The 17,459-nt window shown below is 35.1% G+C and overlaps 1 protein-coding gene across 1 annotated transcript; it reads right to left on the bottom strand.

The window, feature by feature from the left end:
- Positions 1–3,755: 3,755 nt before the first annotated feature.
- Positions 3,756–13,938, bottom strand: LOC113775380 (cycloartenol synthase 2-like). The gene is made up of 18 exons (XM_027320226.1): positions 13,732–13,938; positions 12,760–12,945; positions 12,320–12,409; positions 10,531–10,725; positions 10,053–10,137; positions 8,873–9,039; positions 7,878–8,066; positions 7,369–7,482; positions 7,078–7,200; positions 6,860–6,982; positions 6,304–6,402; positions 5,776–5,832; positions 5,641–5,687; positions 5,279–5,422; positions 4,855–5,032; positions 4,330–4,410; positions 4,135–4,218; positions 3,756–4,001 (listed from the first exon to the last, which is right to left on the bottom strand). Exons 1-18 carry the CDS (start codon positions 13,936–13,938, stop codon positions 3,885–3,887), a joined length of 2,286 nt encoding a protein of 761 aa, XP_027176027.1. The 3' UTR covers positions 3,756–3,884.
- Between the last annotated feature and the right edge of the window lie 3,521 nt (positions 13,939–17,459).

The following is a 17,459-nucleotide window of genomic DNA, read 5'->3' as shown; positions in this document are numbered from 1 at the left end:
GCATGGTAGAGTTGGATTCATGGCTGTGAAACTGGATATGTCTAAAGCGTATGACAGGGTGGAATGGAAATTCTTGAAGGCCATAATGGAAAAAATGAGATTTTGCTCCACTTGGATAGGTTGGATATTATCTTACATTAGTTCTGTTACATACTCTTTCAACATCAATGGTGAACACAAGGAGTACATTACCCCTACCAGAGGCATAAGGCAAGGTGATCCCCTCTCTCCCTATCTATTCATATTGTGTTCAGAGGGATTTTCAAATCTCCTACAAAAAGCAAAGCAGGGAAAGGAGCTGACAGGGGTAAAAATTAATAGAGGGGCTCCAGCAATTACACACTTGTTCTTTGTAGACAATTCTCTAGTGTTTTGCAGAGCATGTACTCAAGAAGCTGATAAACTTAGAAAGATCCTAAAGGTGTACGAAGAGGCAACAGGACAGCTCATTAACATGGACAAATCAGCAGTCTTCTTTAGCAAGAACACGAGCCAAACAGTGAGGGAAGAAATCTGTCAGGTCATGGGATCAATGCAGCAAGTTAGCCAGGGTAAATACCTAGGCCTGCCTATGATCATAACCAGATCAAAAGAGCAAGTGTTTGGATTTATCAGGAATTCTATTGACAAGAAACTGCAAGGGTGAAAGAACAAATTATTGAGTTAGGCAGGAAAGGAAATAATGCTCAAAACAGTGGCAATGGCTATGCCTATATATACCATGTCTTGCTTTAGACTGAACTCCAAGCTATGTAGAGAGATTAGTTCCAAAATGGCTAATTATTGGTGGGGGGAGGCAGAGGGAAAGGAAAAGATGCACTGGATTGGGTGGAAGAAGATGACAAAGGATAAAGAGGCTGGGGAATTGGGATTCAAAGACCTGCAAATGTTCAATAAAGCCTTATTGGCAAAACAAGTTTGGAAGCTGATTACTCAACCAAACTTGCTTGTCAGTAAGGTGTTGAAGGAGAAATACTATCCCAAGCAATCTCTTTTCAATTGTAAGGTCCCCAATAATGCCTCTTGGATCTGGAAAAGTATTTCAGCTGTAAGAACGGAAGTACTAGAAGGAATAAGGAGAAGGATTGGTAATGGCAGAGGAACAAGAATCTGGGAAGATAATTGGATCCCAAACAGGCCAGATGGAAAACCAACAACTGCTAAGCCACAAGAATGCCAACTAAAACAGGTCTCAGAATTGATCACCAATAGCAGGTGGAATAGAGTTCTCATCTTTAAGACATTCTGCCTTCAAGATGCTGAAAGTATTATGAGCATACCAATAAGTGTGACAAGAAGAGAAGATAGCTACTACTGGATACATGCTCGGAATGGTTAGTATACGGTACAATCTGGATACAAGAGATGGATGAAGGAAAGGGAACAGGAAGATGGAAATGCAGGAGAGGAGGCTGGTCCAAGCTACAAAGGTACCTCCACTATTGTCTGGGAAGCACTGTGGAAACAGAATGTGAAGCAAAAACTGAAGGTATTCATCTGGAAATGTCTCCATGATGCTCTCCCAGTCAGAGAGCTAATATTCAGTAGAACAAACAAAGGAAATCCCATGTGTGGAGGCTATGGAGAAAGTGTGGAAACCTTAGAACATATGTTGCTTCAATGTACGAAAGCTAAGGAAATATGGGAGATGGCTCCAGATCAGTGGGATGGTTTAGTGCACCTAACAGATAACTTCCAAAAGTGGTGGTCTGCTGTGATAAAAGCTCAAATGATCAGAGGGAATGATGAGCATATCAATCTCATAGTCAACATTCTCTGGCAAATATGGAAAGGCAGAAACGATAGGGAGTTCAATCATAAGGATAAGGAACCTCATGGGATAATTGAAAAGGCTTCTATGGAGTGGATGGAATTTGAAGAGGCTAACAGAGGGAGGAATGAGAGAAGGATCATGTAGGAAACAGGAGTACAACAACGGGCTGAACAAAATCACGAAGCTGGGTGCATGAGAATGCTACTAAAGATCCATACCCAAATAGATAAAAGTCAGTCTACAGTGGGAATTGGAATTACAGCTACAGACTACTCAGGCCAACTACATGCAGTTTGGGCACTTAGAGAAAGAATGTCAGGAGATTCACTGCAAGATCAAGCGGAAGCTGTTAAACTAGCTCTAATGAATGCCGCCAATCAAGGTTGGAGAAACATAGAGGTGGAGCTGGACAACAGCAAACTGAAGGGATACATTGTGGACTCAAGACATAGTAGCTGACGGTTGGCAACACTAATAGAGGATATTCAGTCCATTAGCAGCCTGTTTCATCTGTGCTCCTTTTCATTAGCTAATACAGGGAAATTAGATAGTATTAAACTGAGCTTGCATGCTCTTAATAGCTGGTTTGATGAAGAATGGGTCAATCGCAATCTTAGATGCTAACGCATCAAGCATCATCATGGGACAGTTGTCTCTTTTGTTTGGACCTTTGTCCAATTACTGTAAAGCTTTTGTGATGAAATATAAAACTAATGTTTCGACAAAAAAAAAAAAAAAAAAAGACAAAAGTAAGGGTTTTTAATATTTTTTCCAAATGCCAATTTTTCCCACAATCATGGAACGTTAAAATGAAAAGGACCAAATGATCATAGGAAAGAACAATTTCTTTTGTCAACTGCCACGCGTGTGGCATAAACATATGTCTAGCAATCATAAGATGAACAAGCATATCAACAACTCTTTAAGTTTTCTCCTCTCTTTCTTCTCCTACTTCTTTGCTTCCCTATATTTTTCAGCTTGTAAGAGACGTACAGTTTTTCAAAAGTTGTTGAACTTCTGTTGCTATTTGTGAATGTAACTAGCTTCATTGCTGTTGTATCTAACCGTTCTGTCCAATGATGCTTGAAAATATGTTTTTTTGCAATTTAAAGAAACAAATATCATTTTATTCAGGAGCAAATTGAGCAGAATAAGTCATAAAATAGGAGATCTTGGGACAGTTGTTTGCATGTCAACATGCGCTAAGCCAGGGAAATTCCAGGCTAACCGACTAAAGATGTTTGTTTCCTTTGGTTGGTTGGTTGTGAATTTGTGTTCTCTGTTTCTTTGTATCTAGCGAATCTGTGAAAAAAATAAAAATTCCCCTTGGAATTTTCTTCCCATTCTCATTGATTGTCTTGTAATTAGAAAGGTGCAGTAACGAAAAGCTATTTTCTAGAAAGAATTTGCAGGAACTTTGATTCTTGTGAGTTCATGGCTTCCTGCCCTTCCTAGTGAACTGATTAAGCTTAGCTCACTTTATTTATTTTTTTTCATAATGATTTTGTCAAACAGCAGTTGCACTAATCTACTCTCTCTAATTAAATACCATAAGCGTTACTGGAGAGTGGAGGGCAAAAATCCACCTCTAAACCAGACAGGTGCACTACTACACGAGCTAATATTGGACATAAATCCCAACCAGACAGGTGGCCAACTCGCATTATTCAAGCTGGTTAGCTTTGCTCATTCCGGTTTCTGCATATTATAAGCTCTATGGATGCTGTGTCTCAACTGGGAGCATTTTTTTTTTTTTTGGGGTCCTTAAAACTGCATATACTTGAATCTTTGAGATAAAATGAAAAGAGTTCTTGCTTAATCCTATCTATTACTTGAGCTGTTTACATCAGTTCATTTATGACCTTGCAAAGAAAGATGACAAGAAGTATGTAATCAACTCTTCATTAAGCACTTATTCTTCCATCATGAAACAGATCTATTTGCAGAAAGAACTGTGTCAGCATAAAATTTACAGCTCAGTTCCACCATGTCATTGATAGGATTTTCACGTTGACAACTAAGATACCTCATTGTCAAGTTTATTTATAATGTACATTTTCTTCTTTCATAATGAGACTCTTCTGGTTGCTCAGATCTAGAGTTAACATGATCACCTCCCAGGTTGCAATACTTTGTTGAGGTATATTCCTAGTGCCCATATGGGAAAGATGTTTCTGTAGGCTGAGTAGCTTATCATGCAGTTTCTATTGAACACTCCTATAATTTCCTGTCAAAAATCGTAAATGAGCAAATTATACTTCTGTAGATTTATAGTAGTCAAATTATTGTGCTTTGGAGCACTCTAATGAGCGTGTGTTCTTTCCTTTATCCTTGCAAATGTAAACTCTGATGCATTATACCTGTTGTGGAAAGTCTCCAGTTTCCAATTGTGAGTTAATCAACACTTTTGCAGCACGGTGCAGAGGTATTGGATCTCTTTTGGCCTAGTCCATTGCATGTTAATGACAGAAAAACCGGTGACTTAGAATTAGATTGTGAAATCAATGTACTGTAAATTCTTCAAAATTTGATTCACAAATGAATGAGATAGGTACCTGCTCAGCTTCAATAAGACCCAACATTGCCCATGATGTGCTTACGATGTGTGATTTATTCCCTTCAATTTCTGTATATACCTAATCAGAGATATGAAACACATTATAACAAGATCCTTTCTGTCAATTCTTCCTACATATTCGAAACATCAAAGGTTTGATGAAGAAAGATCTAGCAGAAATGAATCGAACTCACGTCCATGACATCCCTACTAACTTCACAACGATGCTTGTTTCGAGCTATTAACTGGTGTATTAGCAGAAATACAAAAACCTTTTCTCCCATGTTATGTTCTTAATGTGTAAAGCTATGGCTTAATCCAAAGCCTAGATTCCTGGTACCCTATTGCTGCGGTAGAAGGTAAAAATAAGTAGTGAGTTTTTTAGCACCTCCTGTCACTAATCAAAGACACTGATATATATTCTTTTTACATAGAGGTATTCCTTCAAATTTTGATTTTGTACCACTTGTACTGTGATAAACTTATAGATATGTTAAAGTGAAAATTACTGTTAATCATTTACCTTGTTTTGACTAGAAAGATAGCTCTCTCCCCAACCACCAAAGCGAAGTTGCTTGGATAGTAAAAAATCACAAGCTTTTCTAATGCTCTCAGAATTCTCATAGGTCCTTCCTCCTGCCAATAAGCCTGTTATGCCAAACCATGTACCATAGGTGAAGCAGATTCCCCAAGATCCATACCTGCATTTAAATTCGAGTCATGCACTTAAAGAATGTTAAAAATCAAACAATGTGCTTTGCGGATTCAACATAGGCTAACAATAATTGCATGCAGTAGCAGAGTTCAATTATCCATACTGCCAGCATGTTGATTTTCCCTCGTCTGGTTTTCACAGTTTTACTTGGAGCTTGCTGCATATATTACTAGGCATTGAACTGTCAAGCTTTCAAAGAAGTTGCGACATCTGAATGGAAGAAAAGAATTACCATGAGCCATCAGAAAGTTGTATGCTTTCGATGAAATTCATTGCCTTCTGAATACATGCTTCTATTTCTTTACTACGATATCCTGGATATATTTTCGTGAAAAACTTGAGAGCCTGAATTGCTGCTGAAGTGCACTCTACATACCTATATCAAGAAACTTTCAGCTCAGAAGTGAAGAAAAGTTTCTTCTTCATAACAAATGAATATGCTTTGTTTGTAACATGGTCCTGTTTAAGCATCTGCTTCTATCACAGATTTCATTAATTTTGTTCTCTTTGACGCATCAAGACAGTAATTTCTTCAGTTTAGAAAAGTTATGTCATGAAAGATCATGAATACCAAGTATATGTGGCTAATCTTACTGGTAATCAATGACGATATCTCCGAATGTTTCTGCTGGGTTGATCATCTACAAGGCAAACATGGTAAAAGCAGCACTTGAATCAAATGCAAATCCATTATTAAGTAACAAGCACTAAAAGTTGCATCTTAAGTACCTCCAACCAAGCATAGGATCTTGTGAGCTCATAGGAAGCAAAACCTCCACTAGTATTCTGCCATTCAGAAGTGTTTGTGAGACAGATTAGTCACATTTTTTCTAGGTAAGAACTAATACTATATCATCTTGCTTCATTCTTAATAGGATGAATAGCAGTCGTGAAAGAGATTGTAAAATTAATATTCAGGGGCAACTGACGGAAATGGAGTTTGAATCACATTCGAATCGAATTCATAGTCCTCATACATTTTAAGAATGCACTTCAATATGTGCACTGACTATGAATAGGTGAGAGAGCTTTTTGAACAATTGTCTTGAGACTTATACACTCTTATCGCACTCCTGCAGTTATAACATCTAGATTTGCTTGTATATTTTCAAAAATCATATTCTATCTTACACCTAGCACAGAATTAACTGGCCATTTCACGTTCCAAGTGTTTTTGAGTTTTCCTCCTATCAAACAAAAAGAATGCGCATTAAAGCTCAATGGACTGTAATAGATGACTGAAGAGAGACATAATACCTGGTAGGAGAGAAGCACATTAACCGCATCATATAGCTTTTCTTGTTCAATTGCTTCTCCAGCAACATCATATGACATACGCGACAGCAATAGAGCAGCCTGCATGTGAGTTGGAGATTATACTCTTGTAACAAAAGGTATATAAGTTTGAGAAAAGATGACATATCAAACATGCATGTTAGCTCTCCATCCCTCAGTATTGAGTTTCATCTTCTTTCAATGTGTTAAAAAATTGGATAACCAGTCTCTGAAATTCTAGACTTGGTAAGCCCAAGGTTACAATTTTGTTTTGTATTTTGATAACAGCAAACTTTCAATAGAATCAAAATAAGCAGAAAACGTTTTAGTTATGGACATGCTTCAGCTGCAGGTGAAACTCATATGTAGAGGAAAGAGTTATAATTCCCAGTTGTTCGGTCATTACTAAATGATCTTACTGCAAGTAAGGTCAGTGGAAGTAGAACCACTCAAATAAGCATGCCTCCTTTTGCAGTTGAAATCAAATAGAATATCTTGCAAGATAAAAATGGGATTCTGAGAATAAACAGAATCTAACCTTCAGGCCTTCTGCAGTGGTATCTGATACCGGCCAGCCATTGTCTGGAGTGGAGAAGGGCCATGCACCTTTTGAAATGTGGCGGTACCACGAAACAGGATTTCCAGAACTGTCTTTCCCAATCTTGAACAAATTTTGAGGCCAAACTAATTTACTGAACAAATACATAGCAAAAGAAATCGTATAGATGTCTTATATTTTCACCCCAAGTGACGTACCTGAGAAGCTTTAATAAATTTGTGTGCCTTTTTAAGCATTAACCCATATTCGTCCTGAAGGTTGGTTGCAATTATTGCATGAACTGCCAAAGCTGCATCCCACAACTGAGATCCATTATATCCCTGTCATTCAATTGTTTGCACAGCATTAAAAGCTGGTAGTATGCTTGGAAACAAAATGCCTGAAAATTTTCTGGAAAGAAAAGCCGTCGCAGTTTTATATACAGATTGTCTGCAATAAGAACAGAAAACTTGGAAAATTCAAATAGTAAAAAAATAATGTGTCAAAACCTTCATTTTCATGCCATCTTCTGCCACCCAGAGGTAATCCTTTATTCTTGCAAGGTGGGATTTGATTGCATTGGAGTTTGGATCCTCTACCCAACAGCAGACCATGTTTAGCACCTGTTAAAACTTAAAAGGAGATATATAAGACCTTCCCATTGTATAAGTACATCTTGAAGCTTATCAATAATGATATCTTGCTGCCAAGAAGAATTTAGTTCAAACTAAGTATCATTTGCACATGACCAGCCCAACAAAGCCAAGTTCTGGCATATGCAATGTAAGCGATGCTCAGCAGTTCCCTAAAGTTGCCGATGCTAATGAAAACCATGCTGGGAATTAGCTCAAGCTGTTTTCTTAGCTAAGCCTGATTATATAGTCATATATTGAAAGCCAAGTACGATCTTTGTCTCCTATTTGAATTAATTTACAGTAACTAGATAGTTGACTTATGAGACAATCCATGGATTGAATGAACTCGAAGTGCAAATTGATGATTAAACAGAAGTAAATACCTTGTTAACAGGTCCAATGCAAACATAGTGAGTGTTTTCATCCTCATAATGAATATGTTGCATTACAATACTTAAAGCTCTATGCCTCAGCTTAGAGAGAGGCCAATTCATCAGAAGAGGTTCTGCAACCTTGTGTAGACCACCCCAGAGAATGTCCTGGATTAATGGATGTGGGTAGTACAGATCTTCCTGCAATTTTCATTTAGTATGATATCAAGATGGTTGGACTTCACTCAAATAAGCTTCTTGTTCAATAGAAGTGTAAGGATAACTGGATAATTGCAAGACTCAACTCGATCACACATACAAATGTGATAGCTGACTTCTTTGTTTAAAAGATTCAAGAGTTCATTTGGATAGATTTCTTCTTGAAATGGATGTAACCTAACAGGAGTTGGTAAGGCATTTCTGATTGCTTTTCTATGGGAAGCCCTTTTTCCTTTCTTTTCTACGGCAAGATCATTCCTTCTTAGCCAATGGGGCAAAGTGCAGCTTTGCGGCGTGATAACTTGGACCAGTATCACTCTTCTTGTCCCATGCTCCCACGTGTTTTGAGCTGCAATAATTTCATACCTCATGATCCCCACGCATCTCAATTAACTTAGTTTCTTATGCTTTAAATTCAACCATCTGATCTCTTAACTTTCAAACTCTCACAACATGATTAAGCAAGCCAAATGAACTCAGGATTCAGTACAAAGTTATACTATGACTATGAGGGGCTAATGGGGATTGGCCAACAACAAACTGAAACAGGAAACTAGACAGACTGGTCCATAACATAGCTATCCAACATATGGCATCTAAGTTATCTGAGTGAAATCTGATACTGAAACTAGTTTAAAGATTTATCCAGTTATCAGGTTCAAGAAGGGCTCGATGGCAAGCATTCGATGAATGTATATGGACACTATATCATTGCCAACATCCAATTCCTCTCCTTTGGTTTTTAAAAGTTCTATCAATTGATAAAGTAGCATGATATCATGTCATACCTTTGCACATTGATTTCTGGCCAAATTCCAGTCAATCTGATGGTAAGGTTGCGCATAGAGCTCTCTTCTGAGTGATAGAACAGTGCCATCAACCCTTCCAACATACCTCCTCCCATATAAATATGACATAGGCAGGTACACCATGCGACAATGGCACCACATACGACCTGCAAGAGCAGTACATTCAGGTTTCTTGTGGATTCCAATTGCTGAAATACTTGATTGGCAGGATTCTGCCTTTTCCTCAAATGACCTCTCTTGGAAAACATATCTTATCAAGATTATTAGGATTTAGAACTCATCAGAAAATGATAAAGTTAAACAAAAGACATGTTAAATCAATAATTGGTTGAAATATTCATTTTCACAAAGAAAACAAAGTACTTTGATAACTAAGAATGAGTGGGAGAGGCAAGAACAACGTCAGATGAAAGCATATAAAATGACTGAAAAAAAAAGGCAGTACATCCATCTTTAATATAAATTATTTACCAGTTGATATATTACCAATTCGCAAATATATCTAAAAATGTTAAAGAACAAAGCTGGTATAATTGCAATTCATCTCAGCTTTGGATGTAACATTCCTGATAATGAGTTTTAAACTGTGAAATATTGGGCCTGTTTGTATCAAGGGCAGTAGTTGGGATCTGGTCTACTAAATGCAAAAGTCAAGAACAGCTGCTTATGGAAGTCAAGGACAGCCTGCTAGCAAAAGTAAAAGTCAAGAACAGCTGCTTATGGAAGTCATGGGCAGCAACTGATTATGAGATCTGATCTGCTAGAGACAAGAACAGCTGCTTATGGGATCTAGTCTACTAATTGCACTAATCAAGGAGAGCTGATTATGGTCTACTATATTAGATGTATATTAGCATATATGTAATTAATACATTAGGGAGGTAGATATTCTGACGGAGGAGAGAAGGTACAGAGTTTTTCTATTTAAATGGAAAAGATGCACAAAAGAGGCATTCGGTCTTTGATCTAGAAAACTTGTCAGTTTGGAAGGTGAGTTTTTTGGGTGTTTGTATAAAACTTTACTGTAGATATCACTGTAGAAGTTGTAGAAAAACTTGGTTGCCAAAGAATTTCATGACTTGTTTGCTTGTTTGGAATATTAACTAAATGAAAATGCACGTACAGAACAAGAAGACCATGAGGAGAGCAGCAAGCAGACCTGGATGTATTGGAAGAAAGTAAGGAAGAAGCCACAGTTCTGGGGGTAAAGGATTGTTGCCACTCCAGTCATAAGCCCCAAGTACCTAAATTAGAAAGATAAAAACACCTTACCACCAAACACTTCAACTAACTATTTTTAGTAATTCAATATACTTGTCTCGTGTTCAATTAGCTAATTGGTGAAAACATATAAGTAATTCTAGTGAATTTTGTCCAAAAAGTGAGATTACTTCGAAATTCTTTTTCATATGATTCCTAAAAAATTCATTTTAATAAACTTTTTATCTTTTTAAACAAATATCGTGTCACAAAAACTGTGCTAGTGCAAGAGTACAAAATGCGCAAAAAAAACAAAAAACCCCAAAAATTTCCAATTCAAACACACTTAAAACACTTCTTATTAGTGACTTGTGATAGCATTGCAACATTCACACTTGTAAATGTTGAAAACTTGGAAAACAGTTAAGGATTCTTACACTAAGCCATAATTTTCCCCATGATGGGATGAAAGTGACTCCACCATGATCGATAATCCAGTTTCGTGCTTTCTCCATGGATCCATCTCCACCATCTTCTGCTTGTCCAAGCAGCCTCAAAGAGACATAATTTAAGGCAGTAGCAAACATGGTGCTATGACCTTCTATATGTAAACCCCACCCTCCATCTTCATTCTGCACATACAGATGAACACTTGTTCATAATAAACTAAAAAATAGAAAAAAAAATTAATTACTTTTTTCAACCACCTTTTGATATCATAAATCATATATCACGTCAAAAAACATAATGCGATAAATAATATCTAAAAGAAAAATGATTAATATATGTGCACCGTCATCCTGATGCATGATAACTAATCAAAATTTATATTTAAAATTTAAATTCTGTATATCTATCATGCATTCAACAGTAATAGTATATATTTACTCAAAGAAAATATTAAAAATATTTTTCAATCGAAATGAATTAGTTTGTTGGTTTTTGTTTCATCCACTTAATTAATTAAATAAGTATGTCCCTGATAATCATAGCAAGAGGTTGAAAGGAGAATCCACAAGGGAGCAAAACTGATTACCAAGGGTACAAAATCAAATGTTGTGAAATACTTGATCAATCAATCAGTTCGAACAAAAAAAAAGTAACTCTTTAATTAGTATGTTCTTTGCAAATGGTTCTTTTCAGTAATAAGCAGTCTGATGATAAATATGCCATTTCTACTCGCATTCTGGAGGAAAAAGTCATCTTCGTACAGGTCTTGAACTTAAGTCAAGTTGATTGTTGTTATATGCATTTGAAAAAAATTAGACTTATACTTAGGTACTAAAATGCTAATATTTTTTTTTTTTGAGAAATTGGTTTTATTTGGAGGTTTAAGGATTAAGATAAAGATTTAAGGACTATTTTAAAAATTTGCTTAGTTTAATTATTTACTCTTCCTTCTTTGTCATTTGGCCTAAAAAAACATTCAGGACATGTAAATATTATTACGCTATTATTAATTATAGTGCTTAAAAACGCTATTTTCTACCTCGTACACCACCTGCCAGTGTGTTTATGATGTGTGAAGAGGTATTAATTCTAAGATATCTTTATTTTGTCTATCTTATCTTTCTTTTCAAAAAAAAAAAGAAAATATAAATCAAGAAATAAAGAGGCTTTACTAAATTGTACAAAAAAAATTTTATTAAAGAATGCGATAATAAAAAATTGAGGAAATAATATAAGGTTTAAAGATGCTTTATCGATATTATACCCAAAAAAAAATTTATAAAGGAATGTGATAATAAATGAATTAAAAAAAAAAAAAGAATACTACAAGAGAATGCAATCCATTAAGGCTAGAAGAATGAGTAATGAGCTCTTCGGTGTAAACTTTTAGGTTTACAATAAAACTCTGCCAAAGGCATTCTCTTTCAATTCTTTTTTCCATTCCCACAAAAGAGGGGGAAAAAAAAAGATAAAAGCGTTTGTTCATTTTCTGTTATTCAATGAAGTTTTAATCCGTCCAATCATGCACTATTATATCAATGTAGTATTTTTTTTTTTTATTTGATGACTTGTTTTATTCACTTTAATAATCAAATGATTGGATGTCTAGTGCCCACGTAAAAAGATAAGATGCCTTGTAATCCACTATTCCACATTTTGTGTATCCTTTTGTATATTAATTAAGAATCTAGCTCGAAATGTGTATCGATGTGAAAGAAATGTTGCACCAACCTAAGTGAAAAAAATAATTGTTAATAAAAAGAATATTTTACCAACCTGATGATTGTGCAGATATCGACGTATTTCCTTTTGGTGTTCTCCTGATAAAACTGTATTTATGGCTCCCATGATGTACAAACCTATAATCTGCAAATCAAGATGATTTTCTCAGGCAATTGGGTCATATAATTGATGGGAAATTGTTGTTTAGGGACAAGACGATAATAGATTCCTTAGAAGCCTAATAGATAATTATAACAAGTGCATCGATGCGAAGGTCATTAACGTTATGTTTATTAGTTCAATTCAGCACTTAAATTTAATAGGTTTAGATCTTAACGCATTCAGACGTATACATCTTTATACAAAAATCCAAAAGAAACCCAAATAATATTTTGAACCATTGACCAATAATTATCATTTAGCTCATAAGAAAACTCGATAACTAGCTCATTTAGCTTATGGTTCAAAAAAAAGAAAATAAAAAAATGCCTCACCAAGCCTGGCAAAAGAAATAAAGGACCACCATAATCACCAGGCCAGTGCCCATCCTCTGCCTGGAGATTTGAGTAAAACCTTAGTGCCCTTCTCAAGGTAGTTACCACTGCTTCCTCGGTAATTTCTTCTTCACTTGCTATTTTTACTTGTGGTAAATTCATTTCACACGGATTCTCCTTGGCAAACTACAAAACAAACTCTTAAATAGTAGTATGCTAAGAAAACAGTAATCTTACTCCTTGGGGATTATCAAACATATATACAACAGACATTCCTCTTGAATTATGAAGTATAATTTTTGGTAATTTGCCATTTTACCTAGTTACAGTAATGTCCTCCTGTCTCTTAATTAAGATTTTATTATTGTACTTTGAATTACAAATTCGATTTCTTTTATTGCTGATTAGTATGAGCATGATCTAGGAGTATAAGTAAGCATCGTTTGTCATATGTATTAAGATAGTTTCTTTCCTTTTTTTTTAAGTATGCATAATAAAAGAATCTATCAAACTTCGAAAATAACGAACAATTTGAACTCTACATGAAAGAATCTCTTCAAGATTTTGGCTCTATTTGGACTCTATATGAAAGAATCTCTTCAAGATTAACTCGAAATATCAATGTAATTGGAAGTATCATACACCATCAAGATCAATTCTTGCTAACAAGAAAGAAAATACTAAGTAAACATGATCTAGGAGTGTAAGTATCGTTGTCCTATATATCAAAATAGTTGCTTTTTTTGAAGTATGTGTAATTATAAAAGAATCTGCTGAACTTTAAAAACAGCAAACAATTTGAAGTCTATATGGAAGATTCTCTTCAAGATTTTGGCTCTATGTGAATGAACTCCACAAGGAAAAATCTCTTCAAGATTTTGAGAGCCAGAGTCGAAAAGAAAGAGTACATGAAATAAAATACCTTCCAGCTGGTTAAGTTACAAAGTACAAATCATTGACTGGTTCTTTTACCTGGATTCTCAGTAGGAGATCAGAGCTATGTTTGATCTCAAAACGCTTCCTACGAAATTCTTCTCTGACCTTTTCAATTTCAGCTCGTTCTTGAAGGGTTCCAAGATTTGGATCGAACTTCCAAAATTCTCTACCGACATGATTGTTTGAGCTTGTAAGCCAAATTGGATCATCTTCATCTGCTTCAGACAATTTAAGCTTCCACATTGCCTTCCTTCGCCTTACTTTCTCGATCGGCTAGTTTTCTAATGCTTAGTTTCACAGCAAAACGTTACATTTGACAACATTAGATTTTCTCATTGGCTAATTTACAGATTTTTCTTTTTGAAGTCCTGGATACTGAAAATCTCCTCACAAATTCATAGATTGATCCATGTTGCATTCTGGAATTTATCTTAAGTCATGATTTGAACTCTCAATTGCTGAATACGAAATCTAATTGACAAGAAAAGGTGGATATGTAATCCATGTAGCTCAATTGAAATTTCTTTCTTTCTTTCCCCACTCACACAACTAAGGTGATATGTGGTAGTCAGCTTGAGACGTCATAATAAGCTCTGGGGTTTTACCAAATTTTGCATGGATATATTAAAGATGGAAAGGAAGAAATGGCGTGGCAAAGAGAAAGATAATTACGCTTCTTATAAACTAATTACTAGCAAAAATCAGGAATACATATATATATATATATATATATATATATATGTATAGATGTATGTGGGTCAAATGCAACTTTTCGATAGAAATTACCTCAGTTTGACAGAAACCCAAAAATCATGTGGCACCAGAAGGATTTTGGGAAAATTATGGAAATTTAATTTCGTGGTTAAAATTGTCAAAGTTATGCTTTATTAGTGGACTAAAATCAAGAAAAATAAACTCAAATTACCATCATTTACATCCTGCTATATAATCACACAGGCCAAATATATGTCTTTGTATGGCTATAATTTAAAGTACAAAAAACTGTTTTATGGCTAAGAAACAATGCTCTTAGCAATAAAAGAAGACTACTAGACAAGAAAGGGAAAGAGAGACAGAGAGACTTACAGAATAGGATGCCTGCATGAAATCCCTATGAGAACCAAATGAACTCTTATATGTTCCGAATATATAGTTGCTATGGAGTCCCCCTCTCCCTTCTCTTGTCCAAAAATAAATACACATATCAATAATTAACTAGTCGAAGATGTAGAAATTAAGATGCTTAATTAACCTGTAGTTATGAGCTGAATATTACGAATTGGGCAAATTTCACTTTACCCCCTGTGGTTTAGCGTTTTTTCACATAACTCCCCTATGGTTTCAAAAGCTATACATAACCCCCTTATGGTTTGGATTAAAGTGTCAAAGTAACGGAAATAGTCACTCGTAACGGCGTCATCTAAAATGTCAAAAATACCCCTATGTAAAGTTGAAATTTATGTATTAACCAAGGGGGGTTATATGTATATTTTGAAAATCATAAGGGGGTTATATGGTAAAATATTAAATCATATGAGGGTTATATGGTAAAATATAAAAATCATAAGGGGGTCATATGGTAAAATTTTTAGAAGTTCCGTTACGAGTAACTATTTCCGTTACTTTGACACTTTAATCCAAACCATGAGGGGGTTATGTACAGCTTTTGAAACTATAGGGGGTTATGTAAAAAAAGGGTAAATCACAGGGGGGTAAAATGTAATTTACCCTTACGAATTTTAGTTAAGTTATCATTTGCTTTCATTGGTAGACATGTTCTGGACCTCGACATGCATGTTTGAGTTGTTATGTTCGAAATGACATATCTATATATATATAACGACATTTTGAAAGCAAAAGTAAGTATATTTTACAATAATCCGGGTTAAAGTATATTTAGACAAGTGGTTTATCGACAAGTCCTTTTAGCTCCTGACTATGATTGAAAACAATTTTCTTTCTATTTAAAAGATTGACAAAGAAACAACTGATGTGAGATAGTTAATTTTTACTTGAGGCTTTTCTTTCCTTCTGCCATAAAATGAGACAAAGTAATCACAGGGTCCATTCAATGTGTAGTGATCTGTTTCTTTCTTTTCTATATTAGATGTAATCTAGGAATATGATTGAGGGAGAATTAGATGGTTTTGCTGAACAAGCCTTTCATTTGGTAGATAATGAAACTTAGAAATAGTGAGCAATTAGAAAAAAATTACTTTAAGTTGGGATTCAAAAGTGAAAAAAATCATTCTTCCAAATTATTGTCAAACCAGTGTAACTTCAGGATCTAGTGGCTAAGATTAAAACTCCAAGAATTAAAAATTTTGAGTTCAAATCTTCCGTTTTTTAAATCCAACCTCTTCGCTACTTGAAAAGATTTTTAAAAAAAATGGAACTTCAGAGCACCTTGCTTTGAATTGACTAATTAAGATTAATGTCAATTCCAATTAAAGTATTCAATCATTAATCCTGAGTTCAAATTCTCCCGTTCCTTCCCCACTTCTTAAATCTCACCCCTTCCCTGGTGAAAAGATAAAACTTAAAAAGAATTATCAAAAAAAAATGTCCGAATTTATTATGCATTGTTTGCCAAAATTCATTTATATTCTATCTGTATTTGTACAAATATTTAACATCAAATTGGTGCAAAAGATTAATCCAACATATTACAATCTTTTTTTTTCTAGAAATGTTAGATAAGTATTATAATCCAACTACTACAATACGAATTTATTATCCATTGTTTGCCAAAATTCATTTATATTCTATATGTATTTGTACAAATATTTAACATCAAATTGGTGCAAAAGATTAATCCAACGCATTACAATCTTTTTTTTTTCCAGAAACGTTAGATAAGTATTACAATCCAAGTACTACAATACATATCAAACAAAACTAGGAATACTCATTGATAGGGGCACTGCTGTTGGGATAAATTAAACTAAGCTTAATCAATTAATTTATCAGCCCCTCGAGGTAGCTCGGGCGGTGCGGTTGTTCCTCTTTATGCATGCCCACCAGGTTTTAAGTCCCGGGGTCTATCGTGATCTGCATCCTTGGGCGGGCTCTGCAGGTTCGCAGTGGGATTAGTCGGGCCGAAGGCTCGGATACCCACTGCGTTAGTAAAAAAAAAAAATCAATTAATTTATCTTGCTTGTATGTCGAAGTGTTTTCTCTTTAGGTTTAGGTATAGGTATTCCAAATTAAGTTAGCTGTGAGTGTGTCACATGGGATTTTCTTGGCAGATTGCTTGCCTCAGTCGGTTGAGGATTTTGGTTAATTTTTTTTCTAGTTCTTTGTCTGTTGAAAAACTAGTTGAAATTGGTTTGAATTGTTTCTTTCTTGGTTTCTCTGTAGATTTAGCCTCTCCCCAACATTATTAGAGTCCCACTTACATTATCATTGTAGGTTTCATTGATTCTTTTGGTGCTTTTGTCCTACAAATTGTTGGTGTTTTAGCTTTTGTGTGTCTTCTAGGATTTGAAAAGATTATCGGGTTTCATTCTTAGAATAGATACAATAAGGTGACATATATATATATAACCTAAAAAGATTCCACCATGTTGATCCAGCCAAAAATAAATAAGCGAATAACAACACCACCAACAATTAACAAACAATAAAGTCGATGATCACTTGAGGAAACACTGTATAGTGGACCTATTAAGAGGAAAGAGTTCATTCGAGAATTATGTCCAGAGGAATCAGATCAGATTTTCTCAGTGTAAACTAGGTGTGAAGAGACCCAACTGAAATTATTA

Source organism: Coffea eugenioides, chromosome 6 (assembly GCF_003713205.1).
Source record: "Coffea eugenioides isolate CCC68of chromosome 6, Ceug_1.0, whole genome shotgun sequence".
NCBI classification, from domain to species: Eukaryota; Viridiplantae; Streptophyta; class Magnoliopsida; order Gentianales; family Rubiaceae; genus Coffea; species Coffea eugenioides.
The sequence above is the reverse complement of the archived record's forward strand: the minus strand, read 5'-3'. Positions and strand labels throughout refer to the sequence as shown.

What these genes read in the sequence shown, in the direction of transcription:
- LOC113775380 (XM_027320226.1), bottom strand. Translation starts at nt 13,938, where the DNA reads ATGTGGAAGCTTAAATTGTCTGAAGCAGATGAAGATGATCCAATTTGG. An exon ending in TATTTCTTTTGCCAGGCTTG is followed by an intron (nt 12,410 to 12,759) that starts GTGAGGCATTTT and finishes CTTGATTTGCAG; the next exon opens with ATTATAGGTTTGTACATCAT. An exon ending in CTGGAGACTTTCCACAACAG is followed by an intron (nt 4,002 to 4,134) that starts GTATAATGCATC and finishes GATTTTTGACAG; the next exon opens with GAAATTATAGGAGTGTTCAA.